The 11,945-nt window shown below is 35.2% G+C and overlaps 2 protein-coding genes across 2 annotated transcripts; both read left to right on the top strand.

Moving 5' to 3' along the window:
* The first annotated feature begins 4,433 nt into the window (after positions 1–4,433).
* LOC108668895 lies at positions 4,434–6,935 on the top strand. Its single transcript, XM_018156152.2, has 2 exons — positions 4,434–4,490; positions 6,313–6,935. Exons 1-2 carry the CDS (start codon positions 4,479–4,481, stop codon positions 6,673–6,675), a joined length of 375 nt encoding a protein of 124 aa, XP_018011641.1. The 5' UTR covers positions 4,434–4,478; the 3' UTR covers positions 6,676–6,935.
* A 1,543-nt stretch (positions 6,936–8,478) lies between these two features.
* Positions 8,479–9,916, top strand: LOC108668896. The gene is made up of 2 exons (XM_018156153.2): positions 8,479–8,589; positions 9,158–9,916. Exons 1-2 carry the CDS (start codon positions 8,578–8,580, stop codon positions 9,638–9,640), a joined length of 495 nt encoding a protein of 164 aa, XP_018011642.1. The 5' UTR covers positions 8,479–8,577; the 3' UTR covers positions 9,641–9,916.
* Positions 9,917–11,945: the final 2,029 nt, after the last annotated feature.

The following is an 11,945-nucleotide window of genomic DNA, read 5'->3' as shown; positions in this document are numbered from 1 at the left end:
CAGGAGGAGAGGCGGGTTTCAATAATAATAATTATTAATTATTGAATAATCGTATTGAAGCAGTAGACCATCTCTAACAGGTTCGTTCGCTAGAAAAGCACCAGTTCCTCAAAGAACCTGAAAGCATCAATGAGACTGAAGCTCGCACTAGTTTTTTATAAAAAATTCTGAATTAATTAATTTCAAGGTTTATGACATCAAATGTCGACAGAAAATTGGATTCCGCACTCAAAAACTCAATATTTTGATTTGGACTAATATTTTTTTTCAATATTTTGATTTGGACTTTAGTTGTCGGAATATATTGGGTGAGGTATAATTCATATTCAGTTCATTTAGCGCTATGTAGTATCGAAAAGATGCTATGATATAGATTCAAATTTCCCCAAGATCTTTGCAGTCAAGCAGCTGTTTGTACTCGTAGCTTCGGGTGCTTAATGGTGCTGTGGAGGATTACGGTGAAGGGTACAGAGCAGGACACGGCGCAGCATACGGTAGAAGATACGGAAAATTGTGCGTAAATTCTGTTACGAAGGTTACGACCGCAATATGCGCTCCGCAGATCGTGAAGCCTTAGCAGAAGCTTCCAAGGAAATTCTTGCAAGGGCTGGTGAATTCCGAAAGGACACGATTTTATGGTGGATATGGAGGAGGACTTATTGATTTCGTGGAGAACTTAGTACTGGAATTAACCCTGTGAGAACGGCACAGCCAATTACTTTTGTTAATTTTTCAATCGTTCAAATTGTTTCAAACGATATTTCAAACGATTCGCTTCAGTAATTCTGTAAAAGTTTATGTTCATAGCATGCACAACTTTTATTTTTGCTGCTAAATAGTGTTCAGGCCGCTAAGCATCCTGCATCGTCCATATTTTACACTCACTATATTTTTTCGATGTGCATCAAATTTAGTTCTTAAGCGATGAAAAATCTCCTTATGCATTAATTCCATAATGTCTTACTGATGAATTCCTTGAACCATGGATAATAAAATACGATAAAATATGATTTTTGTGAACACAAGAAGCCTCAGCAAACTGAGCATACGTATTTTCATTGCGACTGACTTTTTCGTAAAATAACAGACTAAACAAGAGTAATAAGTATTATATTTTATGTGAGCAAAAGCATAATTTTTTATACGAAACTGAAGACAAAAAAATATGTAATGGTAAATGCAATCAACAAGTTATAGTTGCAAGTTATAATTTTATCAAACTATGATTCACTAACATAATAAATTGGCTGTCCATAAAGTACAATATTGACAACGAAAAATAAAAAAGCATGTTTCTTTATTTATTTTATGTATTTATTTATTTAAAGTATTTATTTTATGAGAGAATTTTGCTGCGAAAGATTTATCTTTTGCCTTCTTGCTGCGATCGCTGATTCTGTTCCGTCCATGAAACTCCAGTCTAAATGGAGCAGCAATTGAAATATTTTCATCCATATGGTGGTTTAGCGATAATATTTGTTTGTCGATGCACAGGTTTTTTGGCTTGACAGTCTCAAGGTTTGTTGGGTACCTATAAGACGGAGCGACTGACGTAGATTTATTCGATACAGAATGGGTGGCAATAGCATTCTGTGTCTAGTCAAGGGTCTCACTATCTAGTGGTCACGTGCAGAATTGATATGTCAAACATTTTTCGGAATAAAAGCGCATTACATAAACACTTAATAATTAAAAGGAATTACTGTAACCCTGTGAGTATGAAGATCTTGTTATTTAAGTGGGGGCACATAAAGTGAAACTGAGATGAAGAAAACTGAATTAATGTAAGCGCATGATCTATAAAGAATTTCATTCTACAGGCCGGTCAAACCAGCTTTGCTCTGGATTAATTCTCTTTGAGACTTGAAAATTATATCGCTGTAGGGACTGCGTAATAATTGTGCAATTGCACAAGAATCTCTGACGTCTTTCTGTAGGTTTTAATGCAAAAATGTTTCCTAATTTGTCTGTGATCATTTTTTTCATTTGGAATTGGATTAATTGGAACTCTAATTATTCACCGATATTTGCCAGTTGTAAAAATAGATTTAACTGATATATATTGTGAGAATAAATAGGATAAACAATGCCTGCCTCATACGTATGTTGATATATGGAAATTAAATATTTGGTTTGTATTATATGTTGCTTGTAACTGCCGGAATTGTTAAGTTCACAATATAATTACAATTCATTAATCATGAATAGTTACGAAGAATTTGGGTCGCCCCTTTGGCGAATCATTTTTTTTTCAAATTTCCATTTTGCAACATATGAAACGTTTTTACCTTCTCATGTGTATAAACACATATGGCTGCACTCTTGCAATTTAAGATACAGTTGAATTTTTTAAATTTTCTGTTGATCTGTCTGCTGCAACTAACTCCCCTGACGCGTAGGCTAAAATTAATGAGCGTTGATTAAGGTTTTATCTATTCACGTATATTCTTAACTCACTATGTTGACAAACGTTCAGTATAATTATCTTCACCACTACGACCATTTACACATGAATTTAAGTTATCGAATATTGTTCACTCATGGCATTAAGGGACAGCATACGCTAGAGGTTTCATTTTCTGCAACCCGTACAGCTCAAAGAAAACTTTTTCTGTATGAGTAACTCTTTTAGTAAGTGTAGTTGAAAGTAGTCCATAGTAAGTAGTCTTTTAGTGAGCCCTTTTTTTGTAGTGATCATCCATTTATGTTCACACAGCGATTATGAAAAATGCATTATTGTTTGAAAACTGAAATTAAGAAATGTTTACGGCTATTACTAATAGTAGTAGCTATTACTAATGCTTACTAATTTTAGTTTTGTAATTTCCTGAGTATATATTAATTTAATTTACGAATCTTGGGTTCACAATTTCTTCTTCGCAATATATTATCACTCGTTACTGAAAACAGGAATATTTCGAATCAATAATTAGTTACAAAAGCTGAAATGAATGAATCATTTCTCTTTAATGAAGAATTTACTAACCCCATTAAAAAATTAATGTTCCTTTAGTGATCACAGTTCAGAAAAATTACATATTGGTTGTAATTTGACCATTTGCTATTATTTAGATACATTCGAAAATTGATTATAGTGCTATTCCGTTTGTATATTGGATTAATCGGGCACTGGACGCAGCTTCTGATCACGTGAGAATTTCTTCTTTGGACTGAATTCGAATGAAGCTATTGATGGATTATTGAAGGTCAAAATGTAATGCTCAACTGATAGTATTTTATGTGTCTTCGTTCAGAGGTTAAGGTCGAAAATAATGACACTGTGGACGCTTGAACGTATGTTCGAAAAATTTCTTGCGTTATTTGTGTTATTAATAAATGGTCTATTTTGTGCCCAGACTTAATTTATCTCGCAGATACTGTTTCCAATTGCTTGTTATTGATAATAAATTATACGAACAAATTTAAATATAGTTCATCTGCAAAATCTATAGTTCTTTGGATCTTCGAAGACATATATTTGGCCTCGCATAAATGCGATATTATTACTAATGACAATTCATTCAAGATATGGGCTAAAAAGCTTTCCGTTGATATACAATTATATTGTGTTCGGATGACTACCTGGCTTCTCAGGACATCCAATCCCACTGCCCGATAATTCTTGTCAACTGGGTCGCCAGTGACCCAGCCTTGGAACACTCGTATGGCCTATGTTGCCGCTTACAAAGTCTGACTTTTTTAGCTTTATTGGGAATATATTATCTCAGCAAACGCATGTTGATGAACTTCAAGCTATATTCCTCGATATCACGGTATATTGCCTTGATTCCAGAGTATATTGCTTTGATGTGATGCATCGAATGGCGATTGTGGTTTATAATAGATAATATATTCTGTACACAATTCGATTTGTGGCCGACATGTGAAATAGAATTACATATTCGAGATAATTGTGCAAAAAATATGAAAAAGAAATTCGCCTCCTTTAGTGTAAATGATATCAAATGAATTGTATACGATATCAGTTATTAACTGGAGCTCAATAGTTTTGCCTATGTGCAATTTTCTCTGAAATTGTTAGATGTAATCTTAAGTGTGTCAGTTCAGGAATTGATCGATCGGTGTTTCTTCAAAGATGGAAGAGATCATGCAAGGAAGGCAAAAATTTCAAGATCTATGAATTAAATTGATCATTCTATGAATAAACCTCATTTTATATTATCATATCCTTGCTCATATGATAATTTTATACATTTTCGTCCACGTGCATGACTGTGCAGAAAATAATCGGAACATGAACAATCATCCCAGAAAATTTCTCCTTTTTTAGGGTGTGAACACTTCTGCTCTCACCAGCATCGCGGCGAAGGATACTTTTGCGGAAGTACCGAAAAAAGGCTTTAAAAAACAATAGGAAGTACGACAAGTGAACTTGTAGAGATCCAAGCGCATCGTATTTAAGGAAGAGGTCATCCACTTAGGCATCAGTTGAGCTTCGTTATCTGAACACAGCAGCCATGAGAATTCTGGTCAGTTGCGTTAAATTTGCATTTTGAATTTTAACTGAACTAAGCAATTCACTAAAGCTATTTTAAATGTATAAAATTAAAATTTTTTTCATGGTTAGCTTAGTAAAGTGATGTATTCTGAGCACAAACAGTATACAAAATTTTTAGTTGAATTCAATCAGATGAGATCCAAGCAAGTTCCATATTTTTGGAAATTGTTGGCAAATTCTAATGTAATTAATATCACACGAGAGCACACGCAATTTTAATAAGGTCAATAAAACAGCTAATTCAATCATGTAATAAAAGTTAGGTCACGCTTCGTAACTTTTTGAAACGTCACCTGAGTGCCAACTTCAATTGATTCAACAGTGAAACAAAATCTAATTTTCTAATTTAATAAATCCTTTCTTGTATTTGCTAGTCAGAAATATACTGTTTTTGTTACAACACATGAACACTCGTCCTGAATGTACACAGATAAAACACTTTGTGAGAAAAATCGTGTTAAAGAGAGTGGTTGTAACCATTAATGGGCCATCACAACCATTGTTGTAATGGCCACATGTTTGACGCAAAAAATTCGGCTCTCTATAGTGCGTCAAATTAGTGTTACCGACAGGCAGTTATGTACGAATAGCGTTGACGGTGGTTAATGTATCAGTACATTAAAGGTTAAAAAGATATATTTGCATGTCATGAATTATTGTAATTAAATAGCAAAAGGGGGGGAGGGGATTCTAATTACAATCTGCCTGAAGAGCCACTAAATTTTTACGACAAGGGGGGCTAAGGCCTCTGAGATTAGTGATCATATTCAAGTTAATAATAACTGATGGTATGATTAATTATTTTATTCTATATTCAGGTTACATTATATTGAATTTATTATAATATTTATGTGAAACATATTAGAAATTGTAATAAGAAACATAAAATTATTTGGGGCTTATAAATATCTGAGGGAGGCTGAACCCGCCCTATATTAGGCCTAATAACTTCACTGCATTCTCCCAATAGCATAAGACGGAATAAGTGCATACATTAAGACACGTGCGTGGCCCCGCTGCATGGACGCTGGCAGGGTCAAACCGCTCGAGCTCTTTTTTGTCCCATTCCTAAAAAACAATGGAGTTGACCTCACTATTTTCAGAGGCGCAATTACAGTAGCCCACGCATGGGCCGTGATGGCTGAGATTGCTTCATGCAATTAGTTTGCAAAAAGGCATATTCAGATTTGTAAACGTGGATTGATCATGCGGCAAATGTTAGTGAGACATGCTGTCCAACATGGTAAAATGGTGTTTCGACCAAGCGGTGTGTTATGGTGAAACATTTTTCTAAGTGAAATGAAAGGTGAAACAAGCTGGCGGGGCATGTTTTCAATCAAGAAAATTCATTAGATACTTTAACGCAAGACATCTAATCTGGTATAGACGTCGGAAAACTCAAAAATAAATCGTGGTAAATACATGTTTTCAAGCAGTGAAATGGTTGGATTTGTGGCCAAATTTCCATAACTACTGAGGATTCGATACAGTGAACATGGGCTTTCACACGCTATTTACTGTAAATCCAGAAATGAATTTTCGAAATTTGATGAGATTCTCATAAGTGTATCAAATTCATTTTTTATTACAGTAAAATATTACGCAACTTTACAATAATTATAATCCGACGATTTTCATAATTAGTAATTTTAACCCTCAAAGTGCGGGGATTGAAAATTGGCATGAAGCTTTTATCTGAAACTTCATCAAGCCTTGCCTCACAATCGATGCCTGTATAAAAAATTATAATCCCCTGATTTTAAAATGTTTAAAATGAGTTTTCGTGGTTACAGAGCATCGTGCTGGTCGTGGCGGTGGCAGCAGCGCTGGTGGCGGCCGTGCCACAGCCGCAGTCGGAAGAAATCGCGGCGTTCAAAGTCCGCGTTCCGCGCAGCGCGGCCGCCGACGACGAGCAAACGCTTCTCGTGCGCGTCAAACGCCAGTTTGGTTTCCTTTCCGGCGGTCGAGACAGAAACAGCAGAGAAAGATACGATATTTCTACGGAAACTGTGGATAATAACCGCAACAATGACATGGCTACAGGGACCGCCGTGCTGATCAAGGCGGGCGTCATGTCCATCATCATCAAGGCCATCCTTGCAGCCGTCCTAGGCGGAGGTGCCGCTGGTACGACAACAGTTGCTCCGACGGGATAAGGATATATCCCTGCAAATATATTTACTTATAAGATCATAGTCTATTTTACTTTATCATCACAAAATAAATTTCTATTAAAGCTATACATATAGTGTCCTGTTCAATCTAGAGTTTTTTGGAAAACTTCCCGAGACAAATATTTTTATTTTACTTAATTTGAACAAAGGTCTGTTTTTAAGACTCGTTCATGCTTGTATCAATCACCGCTTCATTTATTTATTTAGTCATTTTTATACCTACTATAATATCTTATTTAATTATTTATTTCCACAATAAATGAAAAAATTTGCCTTCAACATTTATTTTCCTTATTATTATTTCGTTTCTGGAGACAACTATTCATACATCAAGGCTGGCAAAAATATGTGAAGGTAGCAAAACGCAGTCCAACATTTATTTTTCTAGAGATCATACGATAAAAATTTAGTGGCTTTTTATTTTTTGAGTTTTGCACGAAAGAAAAACTTTCATAAAAACGCAAAATCATGCGAACATCACACAGAAAAAATCATTATAATGTCCCTTCTCAAAAACTACACACTTATTCCTAACAACTGATTTGAAAACATGTGAAAAACAGTGTGAATTTTTGGCACGAAAATGTCACATTTCCATTCAATTACGATCAACTATGACCTTAAGTTACAACCGAATGCTGAATAGCAAAGGTACAAAAAACGTCGGCACAGTAAGCCGATTACTTGCAATGCAGGCAAATTCTTGAGGCGATGACACACGATTTTCTTAAAAGGTTCGTGCATGAGAAGTGGTTAGATTGCACAACAAATCATGTACCAACAGACCGATGAGGATCCTATTATATAACATGGCATTATTATGCACTCATGAACTCCAGATCAAGCTGACAAAAACTAATCAAAACGAGCCAAGTTTTAACTCCTGCAACTTTCATATTTGGCCAGTAAACTACACTAATACTAAATAATCTAAGGAAATTTTTCATTGACAAATCTGCAAAAATTAAGAGGGGTCGTTCCCTGCAACATTGAATTGAATTTAGAACTAGTTAGAATTATTTATATTTCTGCGATGATGCAGCATTGGCGTACCTAATTTAAAATATGTGCTCTTCTTAAAGTCTATGATATGAATTTATTGTCTTTAGAAAGACAAACGTTAAACTTACATGGCGCTTATCCTACAGGTCACAGAATTACGGATCAAAATGAGGCGGAAGGTCGAAGCAAGCGATTGCCGTGCGATCAGACCAACCATTTTATGATTAGTATGTAATGGCAAAGGATTAGTTCGCTGCAAATGTAGGCTGCGCAATAAGAATTGATGCGATAACCTCGAGGCACTGTGGTATTATGTAACTTGATGGCAAAATTACTTAGATTATATAATTGAATGCAAAATTCGCGAGATTTTCTATTATTCGCTCAGTTTTGAGGACCAGGGACATACGTTCGCTCTAGAACGAATTTAACGTTTGTCCTTTATGACGACACCTACAGAATGAAAAAAATTTAAACACCAACAAGATTCCTTTTTTTTTATACCCAGCTTAACGATTAAGTAGCTTCACAATCCTCGCCGAGAAATTAGTTTGCTCAACTTGAGCGAGAAATTTATCCTACCAATTATGGGCATCAAGGGCATTTTTCAACCACGTTCGTATGCCCGTGCTGGGAACGGCTGCTGTCGCCCAGTCCATTCTATTTCCTTGGTTTCTTGACCAACCTCATGAAATCGAAAGCTTCACGTTGAAGGTCGCGTTCATTTCACCGGTTGCGTGCCGCTATATAACGGCACCGCAGGTCACAGGCGCCTTCAGTTCAACCTGCTTTGTCCTCTTGCCAAGACTTCGGTGCCACCGAACGTTATCGGGTAGCGAAGATCTCATTAGAAAGGGGAAATTTGAAATAAGAGACTCAGTCATGAAGTTCCAGGTTTGTGTTTCGAGTGATTTGTAATTGTTTTTAAGTAAACAAATATCAACTGGTGGACTTCAGAATCGGAAGTAAAGTGTGAAAAATTCATCAATATGTCAATAATTTTGAATGCGTCATCTGACCTAGATTGGGATTTTAAAAATTCAATAACATAATTAGAAGCATTTTTCTTTGAAAACACAAGGAAAATTTAAATTACAATATTCTTGTAGCTCATGTAATTTTACCTCGGAAATGAATTGAGCATTTATGCGTTCTCTTCTTGAAGACATAAAAATATTATTTTCTAATAGAAGAAAATATTTGTTTGTAAGGCAGTCAGTTGCGTATAGCTCAGCAAGCTCAATATTTATTCTAATTTATATTGATTCAACGCCTAAGCTTCTATGTATTTGATGCAAAGAGTGTGCCGTCGAAATTTTTACTAAGGGAATAATTCACAAGTAAGGTGTATAAGACCACTCGCCAAGCGGCTTATTAAAGGAAAAATCCGAAACGGCATTCGCAATTATTTTCCTTTTCAGCCACTAACGAAGAATTAATTTTATTTTTATATTTTTCACAGGTTTTTTGCTTGTGCTCGGTGGCACTGGCAGCGCTGGTCGTATCCACCAGTGGAAGCCCTCATCCATCAGGATTAATGCAGAGTGCCAAAGCCATCAAAAAACTTATCCGTGGCTTGAAGAGTCCAGAATCGAGCAACAGCGGCAGCAGCAGCACCGAAAGTGTGACAAGTAGAGGCCGTAGCATCGATAGTAGCAATCCTTTGTCAGCATTTGTTGATGGAGTTCAAGCTGCGCGTCAGACATCAAGTTCTTCTTCCGATTCCAACACATCCACAACAGCGAGTGAAGACTCTAACAGCGTTAGAACTCGCCGAACTGCCGTGGATTTCGATATCGTGTCCATGATCATCCAAGTTGTCGTTCTTATGATTGAGATTCAAATCAGAATCGCGTTGAAACTTTTCGGGATTCGACTTCCGGAATCTTTGAACCTTTCCAATCTACTTCGCGAGCCACTCAGGTTACTCGAAAATTTGTCTTAGCTCTTTGTAGTTAGTTATTTACAGGTAATACTCTTTAATTAGGATTATACGAAAGAAAATATAAAGACAATGCAACTTTCTACTACAGGAAGCAATATTCAGTCAAAAATATTCCAGGTAAATGCTGATATTAGAATATTTCATGAGCCATCGCCGTATGTCCAATATACTTTATAATGGCGAGCTCGGCCATTATGTTCCTGTTTTTTGTATATGAAGTATATATGTTGTGTTTAGCAAGTTTTTGATATTATTATATAATAAATGAGAAACTCTCGAGTTTTATCTTCCCTCGAACATTCAGCATTACAGTTCAGAGGCTAGTATCCCTTTTTCTATCAACATGGTGTTATAGGCATCTTATTCATGGAACATTTATTGAAACTCTAGGCCGATAATTTGTGTTATTCGGTTATATTCATCAATGCAAAATTTCGGGACGTCGAGTATGAAAAAAAAACAGTTTTCTCAGGCTAATTCCCATCGCGATTCCATTTGGTCGCGAACACTCACTAACATCCCAAAAACTCAGCCAGCGAGAATAATTATTTTTTTTAACATGTTAATTCTTTTATATGTGCATATCAATAAACTATTTTTTTTTCTGGGGCTTGGATGCTGACCATGAAATATGGTAGGCCGAGAAATAAAAGATTACAATGTAGGATTAGGCGTTAAGATTTCAATGAAAAATTTTCACTGACATGCGGTTGATCTGAACTGGAGCTCAGATGATTCACTTGAACGCAGTGTGTTTGCACGTTCTGAATGATTATTTATTGGAACTACAACATTCCTGATTACTTAAATCCATCAAATTATAAAAAGGGATTCAATACTAACTTTGAAACACATTGTCCAAAGATCAATTCGTTACTGCGTTTGTAGTTAGCAACCAATGAATCCTCAAAATTAGATATTTTCCCCTTAATTTAAGAGACTTGAAAATATTTATAATTGATTTCGGTTGGTAATAGTTAAACACTGTTGACCCCAGGGTGATTCTAAAATTCAAGATTGTGATCCGAGTGCAAATCTCATCAGTCCACAACGGAATACTTAAAGCAGAAAATATTCTGTTTACTTATAATAGCTTCAGCGAAGATTTTTTTATAGAAGACTCGTAAATTTCTTCACTATATCTATCGAGAAATTCACACTCTCAAATTGAAGGGCCATAAATAACAGTTTCAATTACCGCGTGTTAGCCAACGCATTCAATAAAAAATTCTTCTAACGTGAATTGAAACCATTAACATACTCTGTCTCCTGCCATTTGTGAAGAGTTCAGTTAATGGTTTGTTGAAAGGCATTATTATTAATTCACCAATTCCACAACAAACCTTATTAGAGAAAAAGTAATTAAGTCATTCAGAAGTCAACATGAACTAACGATTCCCGCAAAGTTCAAAAATCTTAGGCATTTGCAGTCTGGAGTAACTTTAAAATTTTTCTTAAGTTTAAAATATAAGCAGGCATTATTTTAAAAGATTCGATTTTTTTTTCTAAATCAACGTTGCATCTTAGGAAATGAAACAGCTGCAGTGAATTAAAATTGAGTGGAAAAGGAAACATGTAACTACAGATTATTAGGCTACACATTTTCAGTAGTGTTGAAACAGTTCAAAAAACATTGAATTACTGCTGATTGAAACATAAACTGAAACTTAATTCTGCTATATCATCCGATTTAGTATGTCAACAATCATTTTAAAAGAGCTGATATACAAAAGAATATTAAGATCCGTTCAGTAATGTTAGAATCATGATCTGAGTCACACAAATAAATTTAGTTCGACAATTCAAGTTGAAAGGAATTGAGTTTTAAATCTTTCTGAAATTTCCTCCCATTTTAAAAGTAAAAATACTCTGTGCTGCAGCAGTAACGTTTCCTGAAAGTGACACAAAAATTTCAGTTGCTCTTTCCAATTTGATAAAAATAAAAAGATTGAAAAATCAATGAGCGGTAACCGTAGCCGTGCTACCTACAGTCGATCGTTAATACGCGTTAAATTGTATCGATGACTATATTGTCTGGAGTAAAACTTTATCGACAGTAAAAAAATTATTTCTATGACACAAAAATGTTTCATCAGACAAATCAAATGAGAATCAAACTTAATTCCAAAATTTGCCTGTCAAAAAAAGATATCATCATCAATTGTCAATGTAAATGTTCGATTGTCAATGTAAAAATATATTGATTTACTTACACAATAACAAGATTTTTTTTGTTGCCACGTAATCCTTATATGGCAATATTTCATCCTATTTTCCCAAGCATTATGCGGAGAAAATATTTATT

This window comes from Hyalella azteca, unplaced genomic scaffold (genome assembly GCF_000764305.2).
Source record: "Hyalella azteca isolate HAZT.00-mixed unplaced genomic scaffold, Hazt_2.0.2 contig5386, whole genome shotgun sequence".
NCBI classification, from domain to species: domain Eukaryota; kingdom Metazoa; phylum Arthropoda; class Malacostraca; order Amphipoda; family Hyalellidae; genus Hyalella; species Hyalella azteca.
Note: the sequence above shows the minus strand (reverse complement) of the source record. Positions and strands in the feature narration are given on the sequence as shown.